Below are 15,806 nucleotides of genomic sequence, written 5' to 3' on the forward strand. Positions count from 1 at the left end.
GTTTGAGTTGAGGCAAGATAACGTCAAGATGAACCCTTTAAGTTTGTAAACAGTTTTTTTGATGGCCTTGCAGTGTAAAATAGAATTGTAGGAGATTATAGAAATTCCACATATAATGCATTTAAATATTGATCTTGATCTTTAAATATCACCCATGGCAATCAATTCCTGAAACATTTGACATACCAAACGACGAGGCCATACGTAACGACGAGGCCATACCAAACAATGATGCCATTCCGAACAATGATGCCATTCCGAACAATGATGCCATTCCTTACAACGATGCCATTCCGAACAACGATGCCATTCCGAACAACGATGCTATTCCGAATAACGAGTCTACCAGTAGTAGTGACTATGAGTCCTCCAGTAGTGACTCGTCAAATGGTCAACATCAAAGTCTGGCCCAACAAGGTAGAAATCGTGGCCGTGGTGGACACCGTGGTGGCGGCGGCAGAGGAGGGCGTGGTGACGGTGTCAACAACCCAACGCGTCAACAGCGCCGTCGTGAGAATCGGCGTCTAAGGAATAGAATTGTAAACATTGTGAACGCACATTGTGAGGTGCTAAGTCGTTACTGCTAAGTCGTTACTGTTGAAACGTGAACACTGTAGATTTTGTTGTTTTTCATTGTTTGCAGGTTTTGTAGTTTTGTAGTTTTTTTATTTTTTCTATTTTTTAGACAAGAAAGGATTTTTACTTTAACTACATGTTTCTTAAAATTTTCAACAAACTGTTAGTAGTGGTCTCTTTGAAATCTGTCTTTGTCAAGAATTCGAAATGTGATAGATATTATCTTCCTTTAGGAATAGCAGGCTCAAAAAGAAAGCATAATGTTTCTCAGATTCTAATGTTTTGGTCAAATCCCTTGCTTAAATGCTCAAATATAGCTGAAGCTTGGTTGAATTAGAATTTTTCAAGTAGAGCTTTGAAAACTATCGCAAAATTTATTTAAATTGGTCGTGGTTACCCTCTTCCTTTTTCTATTTTTTAGAAATGAAAAAACAAAAATATATACTTGATTGGGTGGTGTGATATCTATATTGTGAAAAATATCTATTGGAAGTTTCAGTAAAAAGCAAAGGTCAATCATTGTTTATTGGTAAGAATGATCTTGAATTTATTCATGTTTATGCTATTAATTCCCACTCTTCCTTCTTATTTAATTAGTATATGTAATCACATGATAACGAGTGCAATTCGAGAATAATTGCACGAGTGATTTTTTTGTTTTTAATTTTCCGAGTCCGAAAGGACGAGGAAAATTCAAAACAAAAAAATCACAAGTGCAATTTTCGAATTTCACGAGTTATCATGTGATTACGAGCTAATCACACGCTTGGCCTTTCCTAGCTGTTTTATTGGTTTTATTATGAAGATTGAGATTTTTTCTTGCAAACAAAAAGGACCAAAAGCATTCAGAATTTAAAAAAAAATTATTTCTTTTGTCAGTTTCTCGTCGAAATAAGTGTCGATTTCCATTGATCAAACAAATACAGAATTCTTTTCGGAAAACGATTACACAATTCTTTTCACAACAACAAGCAACAAAACATTAACATTAAAATTATAAAGGGTCTAACACAAAAATCCTATCGTACAAAAATTTTAATAAAATATTGAAAAGATTTAAAAAAAATTCACTCTTCCTCTGAAGAGTAGATCACGAGCCTCCTTCTCCTTTTTTTCGGTTGTGGTTCATTACCTGATTGAATTGTAACGTTAGAACAGTTATTGAAAATCATTTTTCCTTGATTTAGCTGTTTTGAAGGAATTTTTTGGCCAGTCAAGACCGAATGAAAAGTTTGGTTCCTTTTGCTCTTGATTTACTTTTGTTGCAACCGGTTGTTTCTGCTGAGCAAGGGTGCTTGACATTTTATACATTTCATCCTCATTCCCCGAATCATATGCATCAAGACCCTCTTCTTTCGAATGTCCGGTTATATTTTTTATCTCGCATTTTTGGAACCAGCAGATTTCAATGTACGAACAGTCATTTTCCTTAGAGAATGATTTGTAATATTTTTTCCAGCGCAAGAAGATTCCATTAGAGGAGAGTTTTGTTTCATATTCTTCATCATATTTGACAGTGAGTTCTTTCCTAAACGAGAGTTTTTGTACCATACATTTTGACTCCTTGGATTATCAATAATTGCAAGGAAAAGAGGCCCTTTATTGCGCAACTCCTCTGGACGTTTCGATATATAAGCCTCAAACAATCTAACTGGGCATCTAGCCCCACCAATTGCATACATTCTCGGGTTTATAGATCTTGCTTTGAAATTTAGACCTCCTTGTCTTGTTTTGGAAGGTCCTTCAACAAAGTGTACATATGTCCTACCGTTGTTGTCTACCTTTAAGGAAAAATCATCGATTTCTAAATTGTAATGGTTATCTCTTCCTCGCATGCCAAACTGCTGCACGATACACCACCAAACAGAATTCATAAGTGAACGAGCGTTGTCATCTCCTAGCTGTCCACAATCCCATAATACATTTACTTCTTCGTCTGTAAGGCTCTCAGCTTTATTGGTTTTTTTTCCCATCCCAGCTTGTCTAAGCTGACGTGCTTTTCCTTCGAGGACATTTTTGGAAGAGGCAAATTCTCTTCCTGAAATAATCGATACAGGGAAACCTTTGTCTTTTAGATGTCGATCGAGAGCTGCAAGCATCACTTTCAAACTGTCTGGTTCATATTCTTGGCCATTAATTTTCCTCACTTCTGTGTAAAACTGTTCCAATATGTTATTCAACACACTCGGTTCATAAAGTTCAATTTGTTTTTCGAAGCCTCTACTTTCAGCCCAGGAAGAGAATACTTTTATCCATCCATGTGTTGATCTTTGTGTGTTTTTACACTTGCTTGCATCTTGTAAGGATTTGATATCAGAATCTTTTGAAGTAAAAAAACGTTCCATCTTCTTCTGCTATGTATTCTGTTTGTTTATAATTTTTTTTTCTTTCAAAAAGTCAAATGGTGAAATCTACATCAGACGTTCGAACAAAAAGGCGGGAAGATTAAAAAGAGGAAACAGTTTTTTGAAACATTGGCGCGGCTTTGAAATTTCATCACGTTCCGAAGAGTGTGATTAACGATTAATTGCTCTCTACAGAATACAATTAACGATTAATTGCTCTCTTTGAAGGCGCGCCAATTGAGAAAAAATAGCTCATCGTGTGATTAGTATTATTATTATACTTTTAGGTCAAATAAACTTAGGGAAGCCTAAAATGTGTTGTATTTTGCAGACCGGTCTGTAAAATATCACCAGGTGTTCTAAAAATTTTCAATTCCATTGTCTCCACCTTGTATACCAAAATTTCAAGTGAAACAGACCTCAGGAACACCTCTTTTTGGATATTCTGTGTATTTTACAGACTGGTCTGTAAAATACCATCAGCTGTTCCGAAAACTTTGAAATTTTCAAATTTTGCTATTTCCATTGTCCCCACCATGTATACCAAATTTCAAGTGAAACGGACCTCGGGAACACCTCTTTTTGGATATGCTGTGTATTTTACAGACCAGTCTGTAAAATACCATCAGCTGTTCCGAAAACTTTGAAATTTTCAAATTTTGCTATTTCCACCTTGTATACCAAATTTCAAGTGAAACGGACCTCAGGAACACCTCTTTTTGGATATTCTGTGTATTTTACAGACCAGTCTGTAAAATACCATCAGCTGTTCCGAAAACTTTGAAATTTTCAAATTTTGCTATTTCCATTGTCCCCACCATGTATACCAAATTTCAAGTGAAACGGACCTCGGGAACACCTCTTTTTGGATATTCTGTGTATTTTACAGACCAGTCTGTAAAATACCATCAGCTGTTCCGAAAACTTTGAAATTTTTAAATTTTGCTATTTCCATTGTCCCCACCTTGTATACCAAATTTCAAGTCAAACTGACCTCAGGAATGCCTTTTTTGGCACTGTAGCTTTAAGTAACGTGACTTTGCCGACTGGTCTGTAAAATACTCAAACCTTCGCAACTTAACAAAACTTCAATATTTAACTTTTTTGAAAGCTTTTCCATATTTCTATCTGTCCTGAAAATTTTGTGTCAAAACATAAACTAGATCAAAAGTTATGACAACTCAAACTTTGAAATGCCTCTATTTAGCTTATTTTTATGTCTTTTTGGTGCCATTGCCATAAGCCTTTCTATAAAGAGAATTGTGCACAAAAACGCTAATTTTTCAGGTACAAAAATTGCAAAATCTCGGGAACCGCTTTTTTCCAGGAGCTCTATGACCCCTCATTCTTTTGCATTTTTTGAGTACTTTCAGAAAAACCATGTTACAAGTCACAGAAATAAGTTTGAAATTTCGACTGACCACCCTATACATAGTTTCTTTATTTACTAGTTTATTTTTATTTTGATAGTATTTTAGTCACACTTTTGTCTTTATTTTACTCTTATAAGCACCACTTTTTAAAAAATTCCAAATTGGTGGACTTCCTCCTTCAAAAACTGGCTCCCTGGATCCGTTTTCCACGTTTTTCAAGCGGAAAATTCGAATTTTTCCCGCCGCACCGAAACGAGGCTGTCACTTTCGATTTCGCGACTTCAAAATCAAAACAAACAAAATGGTAGCCAAAGTAACGTACGAAAGCATGCAGGAGCACTCAGAGAGATCTTTGAGGTGTTTTTTGGAAACTTTTTGGTCCCCTAATGCAAAATTTCTTTCAATTTGAAAATAAAGATAATCCTGGCAAAAAGTAAATGGAATTTTACATATTCTAGGGTTTTTTCTTGTCATTTCCCTCCCCTCCCCCTCCCTACAATGTTGAGTGTCATTTTGCAGTCTGTACTGTGAAATTTAACATTGTAAAAGGGGGGAGGGGGGGAAAGCTTCAAATTTTAACCAGGAAAAGAAAATTCCATTACTTTTTGCCGGTATTATAGAGGTGGATCAACATCAATACCATTCAGGATGTTGTGTGTTATGGATAACAGCTGAGACACACAAGAGTCACCCTTGCAGAAACCAGACTGGGAATTTGTGAAAAGATTGTTGTTTTCGAAATAGGTGTAGACGGAGTTAAAGATGCATTTTTCAAAGATTTTTCCAAAAATAGGCAGAAGAGACACTGGTCTATAATTTCGTTTTTGTACACAGGAACAACGTTAGCTCTTTTCCAGTTAGATGGAAAAATGCAAAAATCTAAAGAATATTGATAGATCTTCTTAGGAGGTTTAACCAAGTATTCATCACAGATTTTAATCATCTGTATGGAGATGTCATCCCAGCCATGCGCTTTGTTAGTCGTAAGTGCGCGAACGAGGGCTAAGATTTTGGCTTCATCAAGAGCAATATTGTTTATTCTAAGATTAGTTACATAGTTTTGTTGCGGTAAAACACTATCAGTGTCTATAAGAGAGCGCACTGATTAGCAAAGAATTGAATAACTATATTTGTTTTTGTTGCCACGTCAGCAATAAGATTATTGCTGAAATCTCGAACAGGTGGAATCCTTGGCGACTTCCTCTTATGAAAAAATTGATTTAAAATGGACCAGTATTTCTTTGAACCTAAGTTTGGGTCATAAAGGTTATTTGCTAAGTGGGAAAGATAAGAGTCTTTAGCATCCCTGACAGCCCTTCTACACCTAGATTGATGTTCTTGAAGGTTTTTGAGGTCTTCTTTCCTCCTCCCATTTTTTACATACCACTCATAAACTTTCGATTTTACAAGTAAGGCTCTCTTTATCTCAGCCGTCATCCATACCGCATCCTTATTCCTGAAGGTTATGACTTTATTAGGCACGAAGTTTGGCATAATATTAATGATGGTGTCAAGAGGGAACCCCGGCCATCCATATGAGTACCCTCAAAACACCTATCCTAGTCAACCATGTCTACCGCTCTTCGTATTAGAGCCAAATTCGAACACTTCAAGTCTCACACCCACTTTAAAAAACTAGCATGCGCACATCCTCATGCACGCAAGTCCAAGTTTGTATCTGCCCCAATTCGTACCTACAACCGTAAATTGTATACTAATCTTTAGGCTAAAACTTTAGGGTAGCCAGGAGAATAGGAATAGTGACACCTTTAGTGATAAGATGAAATTAATTTGAAAATGCTAATGGTGTTTTTCGTTTCATGATGAATATTCTTAACTTTTTGGTCGAAATCATCTTAAAATATTCTTAGCATATTCTTAACTTTTCCAATTAAAAATATAAAGAAAAATCTTAAAAATGCCAAAATGAAATTAGAAACTTTTTTGATTGAAACGCACGAGATAGATACAATGTTTATACTAAAATCTTATTGAGCAAAAATCACATAAAGAAAGTGTCTACTTCGCATCTATTGTTTCATTTTCAAAACAAAGTTAAAACACATGCGTAATTTGTCATTCTTTACATGTAGTTAAATAGCGTGATAAAAAATTATGATGGTAATATTCTTAGAACATTCTTTACTTTTTGGCCAATTTCATCATGAATATTCTTATTGAAAATCTTATATTCTTAATGAAATTTGATTATTTAGTAATTATATTTAATTAGTTTTATTATTTGGGCACACCTAAATTAAATGGTAATTATTTTGAGAGAAATGTATCTGAAAATAAGTTTTGAAAATATAACCTTGAAAATAATTAGGAAATACTCAAATCATTTTCGAATAACTATATAGTAATTGTTTTGTCGTTATTATCCAAGCAACAATATATTTAAAATGATGCGGGTTTATTGATTATTTATATAGCAATATACATGTATTATTTTCAACTACATTATGTAATTATTTTGAAATATCAAGTTTTAAGACTTCTAACTTTCGGGACTAATTATTTTCTAAGTGTTTATTTCTCAAACAAAAACTATTAAAATGGGACCAAATGATTGATTATTTTGGAAACGTGGTATGTACTATTTTCAACTTCATTAAGTAATTATTTTTTGAAAGTAATTATTATGTTATTATTCTGGGCATATAAATGTACTTAAATTTAAATAAACTTTTTAATTATTTTGGAATCAGATTTTGAATTATTTTCGCCAATGTAGACTATAATATTATTTTCAACAGCTTTGGACTTTGAAATTAAAAACAAGACGACTTGAAGTCGAAAATTTCGCCAAATATTTGCAAAAAGTATGCTAAAATGCTGGCTCTGAAAAAGCTGTTAAGAAAATTACGAGGTGGATTAGAAAAAAGGTTTAGGTCGAGTCATGAGAAATGATGCGGACACGGTCATTTTTTATGATGAATAAGCGAGGCTGAGCCATATTAAAACTGTTGCAACCAGTAGTCCCCTGTCTACCTTGTAAGAACTAATTACCGAAGGGTATATCACCGTGTTTCAAGAGTTATTGATTAGATTCTTATAAAGTAAATGCTTATAAGAAAAGTAAATATACTCAAATTGTGCGCCGTCCCTTGTTTACTTTGTAAAAACTAATTACCGAAAGGTATATGGCTGTCTATCAAGAGTTATTTATTAGATTCTTATAAAGTAAATGCTTATAAAAAAAATAAACATTCCCATATTGTGCACTGTCCCTTGTTTAGACTTTGTAAGAACTAATTACCGAAAGGTATATCACCGTGTTTCAAGAGTTATTGATTAGATTCTTTAAGGTAGATGCCTATATGATAATAAAATGTTCCCGCATTTTATGCCATCTTTGTTTACTCGTAGGAAATATCCCAGGTATATTGTCCATATCATTTGACTACACTCATCAACCAAATCTTTTTATTTTAAAACGCATATAACCACTCTGTTTTCATTTACGCATGTCAATAGAACATTCATAAGAAAATAATAAAGAATAAGTGTTTGTTTAAAGTACAATGAAGATGAGCAAAATTTATGATATTTGAATTGTCAAAATTGTCGTTTTATATTTATTATTTTCTTTTTGAAACGACCACAATGTTTATGCATGGTGAGTGTGACCAAGGAAAGGTAAAAAAAACAAATTAAATTTAGTGAGTTCATCCACCGTATCGAGTACTTTCGTTTTCTATTTTTTTTTCCGATGACACCGCCGCCGCCACAGAAAGGCTATCGTAATACTTTCGCTAAGCGAAATTAAAAATAAAATTGAAACTGCCAGAACCATAAGTAGAATGTCGAGTAAAAGGGGAGAAGACAAACCGATATGGACCCCAATATGGACTCCTAATGGACCCCCTCAAAAACGGCAAGAAATACCAAAAACAGCTCTGAACAAATTTATGTCTATTTGCACTTCCAATATCACATTGAGTACAATAAGTCTTTTTAAGATTTATTCCGAGTTATTCCGAGTTATTCGAACTTAACATTCTGCTGAGTTTGATTTTTTACTTGANTTGTGGAAGTGAACGCTTTAGACAAATGTTTGGGAAATCAAAAAGACAACTTTTGTGAGAATGTTGAGTTTTGTTTATATGGCAGTTTGTGATGGACTGTTTCTGTAGAAATAGAAATAGAAATGTTGTTTTTTCTGAAAGCTTGATTTCCTATATAGTCTAGTGACTCTAGTGTGACTAACTGATTGGTCTGCTTACCCTGAGTATCCAGTCAGGACCTCTTTGGTCTTTTTTAACATTAGTTCGGATAGAATAAAAACATACCTGATCAACACAACCAAACCTTCTGTCTTGCGTTTTACTCTTTCCTTCCCAACAACTTTCGTTTTCGCTTATGTAGGTTTTAAAATCCACAAGTAATGAACCTGTTATAACTTTATCTGAATAGATCTGGTTGAAAACCTTTTGTCAGGTTTCATTCCGTACGTTTTTTATCCACGTGGTGAACCGGTTTCCCCGATTTCCTGATAATTAAAAATTGGAACTTTCCCGTGGGCGTGATTGGGCGTACCGCCATCGCGAAATATTTTTCGTGAAAATTTACCGTATTCTAACGCTAATATAATCTAGATAGGAAACAAATATTTTTAAATTTGATCTTTTTTTTCTCGTATTTCTAAATTTCAAGATAAAAAGAACTATCTACAAATTATTTTCTTTAACGGGCGTTGAATCGACATTGACATATTTAATGATGTCATAATCAATGCGGTGAATATTTTGTCAGCGTCGTGCATATTTTGTCAACATCCTTTTCATTGGATAAATACCACTAAAATATACAAGATAAGTAAACATAAATTTATCGCCCGCGAGCACGGCTTAGCTAAGCGCACCTCTCTTATTCATTATCTAAGAATTGAAGCGGGCAAAGATTACTGCGCGGCTGATAGCGGACGAAGGTTTTTTTGAAGATATTTTCAGTTATAATCCAAGGTAGAACAAACTAAACATATAGAAAGGGGGTATTTTTTAGTGCTCTACACGATGATCGGTATTTTTTTTGAATTCTATGTTTAGATTTTTCTACCCAGCCCCGTTGCTATGTACGCGCGCCCTGTTGCTAAGACCTTTGCTCGAAATCGAAAGCGAAACCAAGATTATTTAGCGCACACTGCCGTTTGCGTAATATCGATAAAGTGAAATGAGGTCCTGACTGAGTATCAGAGGTCAAGTTTACAAAGAGAATTTATTCGCGCTGTGATACTCACGGTATGGTCTGCTATTATAGCACTAGCTACCGTGAGATTGGGTAACTTGCACCAGTGGAGGCTAACATGATCGTACTTTAGTTTGTCACGTGGTAGCCTTTTCGATAATCTACGGGCCGTCTTTAAATCGAGAAAAAAGAAGAAATTTCGATTTTTATGAAGGCTACTATATATGGTTGGAAAGCTAAGGGTTTCAGCTTTTCATTGGTAAAATTTGTTTTTAGCTATCATTTCCAGCTCATTGGGCCATTCCAGAATTTGTCTGTAACAGGGGGCGTACGACACAGGATTTCCGAGGGCAAAAGTTTTCACCAAAGTTCGAAATTTCCAAGGCGAGAGAAGAAAATGTATAATTTTCCAAGGTAATTGAATTAAAAAAGGCAAAAAAGAGTGGAATTTCCAATGCATTTTGCAAAAGTGCATGGATTTTTATCGGAATTTCCGATCACCGCTGGTAAAGAAAAATTATTTCCGAGGCTAGAAAAAATTTTAAAATGCACGTCGTCCGACGGGGGGTAACAAAAGTTTTCTGGAATGGCCCATTAGCGATAGGCTAAAGTTTAACACTCATCGGACCGATTTTCAGACCACGCCAGCAAAACTCCTCACGCCCCGCCACACGGAAGACTAGATTTCATCCGCCATTTTTGGCGCGATTTTGGTGCTTCCGAAAATTATTTCTTGCTGGCGTGGTGTAAGGAGGCGATTCTTTGAAAAGGTGGTTTTTTTGTGGTTTGAAAATGGAATAACTTTGGAACTACTTAACCAATTTTAACAAATGACCCCTCATTTTTCTCACAAAGGTAAGGACTTTCAAATAAAATTAGTTTGGTTTTCAAAATTTGAGGGGAAAATTTTGGCCTGACCACCCTAACTGATGCATGCAAGTCTCACGGTATATGTCTCCAGAACTATAATTAAACACTTGAATTTCTGGTCTCCTGAATAGCCAATGTTCTCTGGAAAAATCATGGTCATTAATGAAATATTTGTGCCTCTATTCAAGATTGAAGATGAAAATTTACAAGAGAAAACAAACCTTGAGCATAAAAAAAATATGTTTCTCATTTTCCGCCATGCGTTTTTTGTGATGATGTTTTAAAGTATGTCTTTTAGATTTAAATGTTCATTAACGATTTTTATTTTTATTTAGAACTAAAAAATTATTAGTATAAGTAGTTATAGATTTTACACCAAAGAATATATCAAAAATTTTGTAAAACTTATATTTTGATAGATTTTAGCAGAAAAATAAAGATTAAAAGAGTTTTTTTTAGGTACAATTAAAACTTAAAGTCGCTCTTGACAAAAAAATAATTCGATCAGCGTTCTGCAAAATACAAACGAACGCAGTCGACCGATTTATTTACATCACGTGACCATATAAATACGCTGATCACTCAGAAAGGATACCATACCGAATATTCGTAAACAAGAAATATTATGATAAACCAAGATGGCTGCATTTTTTAAATATATTTGTCGTTTTGAAAATTGTCAGAAGAAGTTTAATACATTATTTGACTTGATCAATCATATAGAGTACTCTCACATTTCTCGCGATCCAATTCTACTGAAACAACAAGAACTTTCTCAGCCACCAGCAGTAGCTTTGAGTTATGTCAACTGCTTCTTCTCAGATCAATTCAAGAACACTCCACTGGACACTGATGCTGAATTACCAAGCAATTTCACGGTGAAGAAGTTAGGGAGGAGTAAGATTTTTGATAGAAGTACTAAACTTAATGATAGCCTCGAAAGTATGCTAGATGAGTCGGATACATATTCTGATGCTGGGAGTGATGACTCGTGTCACTCTTGGTCAACAAGTGCTAGTACCAATGCCTTCCATAATCCCCACAATGAAAACACCGTTCCAAGTTCGTCTAATACCTTTACTAATGTTACTGCTTCAATAACTACTGAGAGTTTGCAAGGAAAATTCACTTGTTTGGAAGATAGCGAAGGGAAGAAACGCTTTTTGTGCACTGTACCAGGTTGTACCAAAAAATATAAAAATATCAATGGAATAAAGTATCATGTGAAAAATGGACATAATAAAAAGGAAACCTTGACAGGAGAAGTTAAAAAGAATTATCTATGTCATTGTGGAAAAGCTTACAAAAGTCAAAGTGGATTGAGGCATCATCAGAATACACAACACAATGCTAATGGGGGAAACAATGTTGGAAGTACGTCAAACAGTTCGACTACAACTACGCCTGTGAAGAATTCATTTACATCCACTTTTGAGGGGAAGAAACTTGATCACAATTTCAGATCTCAAAATAATCAATCTCTGCCTCCAGTTGCTGAAATGTGCCAAGCACCAAACACAGCGCTGGTACCGGAATTGGCTATTTAATTTATTTTTGATATCAAACCTAATTTAATTCATCATTTTATTTCATTTCTTTTTGTTGACAATGTAGATATTTGAATTGTAGATATATCCTGCTTATTTATATGTTTATTATAATAATGAACACTTTATTATTATTTTATAGATTTTATTGGAAAATCAAAAGGTTATTTGAAAATGAGATTTATTTTCATAATGATTTAAAAATTGCTTTAAATCTTTAGACTCAGCTTGAGCATAGTAATAAGGGAAACATCTTCAAACAAAATTAGGAGGAATTTCAAAATATTATGCTGTAGATGAGCACAAAATATTTCCTTGCTGAGAAAAATCAGTGAGCAACCATTCAATAGAAACAGGTTTGCCTATACAGAATATTGTATTTTTAACCTTTTTTGAAACCCACTGTGGTTTAACCCATCAATTATTCAAAAAAGTCATTTGAATAGGTGATAAATCAAAGCACCTATTTAGGGTTCCCTGCTGATGACTTAGCTCTTTGCACGTATATGGTGCAACCTGTTTTGAAATATTCATCAAAACAAGTTTTAATGAAAAATTAATGAATTTCTCTGCATTCTTTCTTTTTATGTCTGTTAGAATAAATCCTCTCATGAATTTTTGAATTTATTTGGAATCCCTACACTTTAAATGTTTAATACTTTCAATCTCAAAGAAATTCAATAAAAGATTATTACCTATTTAAAAATGGATTATTTAAAAAATGAGGTCATATTGGCCCTACCACTCCAAACAATCAGCTAAACTGCCTTGCAGTAGCTCAAATTATTAGCTTGTAGTTTGTTTTTAAATCTGTTTTTTTGTACATAAATGAATTTTCCTACTGTAAAAATGCAATATTATCTTTAATTATATGTTGATTTTGAAAATAAAAAAACTTTAACTTATAATTATCTTATCTAAAATTATATCAATAGTATATTAGTCTAAAATTTTATGTCCTTACATGCATACACTGAAAGCAATTTAGATTTTTCCACAGTTGCAGTTGTTATTTTTTGAATTGTTGGGAAGATTTTGATATGAAAATACTCTTTGTATGTGTATTACCTCATTACACGAATATTACTAGGCAAGTATTCAACGGCTTTGAAATTAACACTCCAAAAATTAACAAGAATTTTATTGCTTTTTCAAGGACACCATTGCTGGTTTTGATTGAGGGGCTTTTTTATTAACACAAAATTTTTCAATTCGTGTTAATAAAATGACAAGTAATATTTGTGTAATGAGGTATATGGGTTTTGAGCTCTAGATATCCCTTTATTGTGTGAGCATGTTACTTAATTAAAATTTATCCTGGCATAACATAATAATAATACGATTTTATTGTGGCACTTTTTTTCTATTGGAAACACTTACAACTCTTAGTGAAAACTTCAATAAGTTCTCAGTTCCCTTTTTTATGGTGCAAGGGGGCTAAAAATCTAATTTCCGCTCTATTTTGTGACCAAATTCATGATGATGCATCACACGAAGAGGAAATTTGATGAGATTTTAGATGAAGATTATCTTTTGACATAGCATTCAGATATGATATATAATTTATATTTTATCTTATCCATATGTTTGTTATATTATTCATTAAAAACCATCTGTTTCCTAAGTATTATATATTTTTCAGAATGCTTTGTAGCATAAAATTAAAGTTTCAGCTCTTTCCCTTTTTTGAAATAACTTATATCTTTTTGTGGTGCTATTTCACTCACAGCTCATTAGACTCGGGTAAGTTATGGCATGTCTTAAAATTACCATAATTTTTAGATCGCATTAGTCGACAGAAAATGACCAAACAAATGACTGAACATAAAGGGTACTATCATGTAGTTTCTAACCTGATGTGTAACCTAATTGTTTTTTCGCTGATTTTCGCGAAAAATCGCAAAAACTGATTATTACGTAATAATCGATGACGTCATCAAAACTAAAAATTGAATTTCTCAAAAATGGTTTATCTAATTGTCTTCAAACTTTCACCAAAGATGTATCCTACTAAAGTCAATCATTTGAAAAAAAATCTTTTCGAAATTTTGATGACGTCAGCAGAAATTAGTAAAAAACGAAAAATCCTATTTTCTACTGACGTCATCAAAATTTCGAAAAAACTTTTTTTTCAAATAATCGACTTTAGTAAGATACATCTTTGGTGAAAGTTTGAAGACAATTAGATAAACCATTCTTGAGAAATTCAATTTTTAGTTTTGATGACGTCATCGATTATTACGTAATAATCAGTTTTTGCGTTTTTTCGCGAAAATCAGCGAAAAAACAATTAGGTTACACATCAGGTTAGAAACTACATCATAGTACCCTTCACGTTCAGTCATTTGTTTGGTCATTTTCTGTCGACTAATGCGATCTAAAAATTATGGTAATTTTCAGTTTTTGAGACATGCCATAACTTACCCGAGGATGGGAACCCTAATCATCTTTAATTGAATTGACCAGATTATAATTGCATAAAAGTGCTTATCGCTAATTTCAATAGATCTCGAACAATTTTAATGTTACAATGCCTTGTCAGTTTTAATTAAGTAAATTACCTTCACCATATAGCTTCTTATTAGAAATTTTTGTGTGTTTTTTAAGCAGTTCTTAACTTATTGCATTTGATTCGAATTATATATAAGATGACTTGCTATCAAACCAATTAATTCTATAATATAGTAACTTTTATTTGTGAATTAATTTTAAATCTTAAATTTGATGCAAAAAAAGTATGTCTATAGGGCATGAAGAATTTTACACTCCTTAATTTTTAGTAAGAGACACAACAAAACTTTCAAACGGAAGTTTAAGGTGGACCCTATATACTTAAAAGAGTGTCCGTTAAGATATGATTATTTTCATCATCTTTGTTAAGTTTTTAAGAATATTAACAAAAGTCATAAATTTTAAGCTTGTTTCTATTTTTAATTTTTTTTTTTTTTCATTTCGTAATGAGGGAGATTATAGCTGGTCTTGCGTCAGCACTTCTTAATAATTTTACGTTCATTGATGAGGTTTTATCAAAATACGTTTTTTATTTCTCGTATATATAATACATGGAATAGTTTTTCCCATGAAATTATATTTTGGTAAGATCAAATCATCGAATTTGAGAATTCCTCTTTTTAAATAACTTTTGAAAGCATACTTTTGAAAATGCTCATAATTCTTTTATTTTAAATTCAATTTCTTTTATTTTGAAAATCAGCCATGATATCTTGACCCCCTGTTTTGAAAACAAATCACTGATAACTTAAGGTTTATTCAAACAATATTACTTCTGTTGAAACGGGGGACTTTTCCTTTACTGCGCTTGTTTTTATAATATTGAATTATTGTGATGTATTTTCAGGTACCAACTTTTTTGTTGAAATCTTTACGTTGTGTCAAAATCTTTATATATCTTTAAAGTATTTTTTTTTCATCGAGTGCGATATCTATTTCCACTCAAAATTTATGTCGACTGTCAATACATTTTTTTTATGTCAAGAAAGTGCGAATTTTCATATGTTCTCTTTTTTAAAAACAGAAGATGAAAAAGTGAATTATAAAGAAAAATGTTTGACTGATTTTTATTTCGTTTCATTTTCCTTAAATGCATCTGTATATTAAAACGCATTGGACCCAAAAGGGACCCATACCAAAAAGGTGAAACCAGTAAAGACAGTGTATCCCCAATGGGAAAGTACAGACGGTTAAGTATTTTCCTCTTAAGCTGAACTGCTATTTCTACTGAAATTTGAAACTCCTGAAGTTACGTAATTTAAAATGACAAAAGAATTCTTTCTTAGAAGAGCTGGTAGGATGAAATATTTCCCAGAAGTGTATTCCAAATGCATCTAATTCTAAGGCCAGGAGAGGTATAAAAAAGTAGGACTTCAAAATTTATTGATATTGAG

The 15,806-nt window shown here is 33.1% G+C and overlaps 3 protein-coding genes across 3 annotated transcripts; 2 read left to right on the forward strand and 1 right to left on the reverse strand.

Moving 5' to 3' along the window:
* Positions 1 to 279: 279 nt before the first annotated feature.
* On the forward strand, positions 280 to 708 carry LOC136819973 (uncharacterized; the record flags this gene model as incomplete). Its single annotated transcript, XM_067076206.1, is given in 1 exon segment — positions 280 to 708. A coding segment is annotated over 1 exon segment (308 nt), but the record flags the coding sequence as incomplete, so codon positions are not given.
* A 1,244-nt stretch (positions 709 to 1,952) lies between these two features.
* Positions 1,953 to 2,990, reverse strand: LOC136819975 (uncharacterized protein KIAA1958-like). The gene has a single exon (XM_067076208.1). The coding sequence runs from the start codon at positions 2,919 to 2,921 to the stop codon at positions 1,953 to 1,955; it is 969 nt and encodes a 322-aa protein (XP_066932309.1). The 5' UTR covers positions 2,922 to 2,990.
* Positions 2,991 to 10,928: 7,938 nt separating this feature from the next.
* On the forward strand, positions 10,929 to 12,809 carry LOC136819969 (juxtaposed with another zinc finger protein 1-like). Its single transcript, XM_067076201.1, has one exon. It carries the CDS (start codon positions 10,993 to 10,995, stop codon positions 11,899 to 11,901), a length of 909 nt encoding a protein of 302 aa, XP_066932302.1. The 5' UTR covers positions 10,929 to 10,992; the 3' UTR covers positions 11,902 to 12,809.
* Positions 12,810 to 15,806: the final 2,997 nt, after the last annotated feature.

Source organism: Clytia hemisphaerica, unplaced genomic scaffold (genome assembly GCF_902728285.1).
Source record: "Clytia hemisphaerica strain Z4C2 unplaced genomic scaffold, Clytia hemisphaerica genome assembly, whole genome shotgun sequence".
Taxonomy (NCBI): Eukaryota; Metazoa; Cnidaria; class Hydrozoa; order Leptothecata; family Clytiidae; genus Clytia; species Clytia hemisphaerica.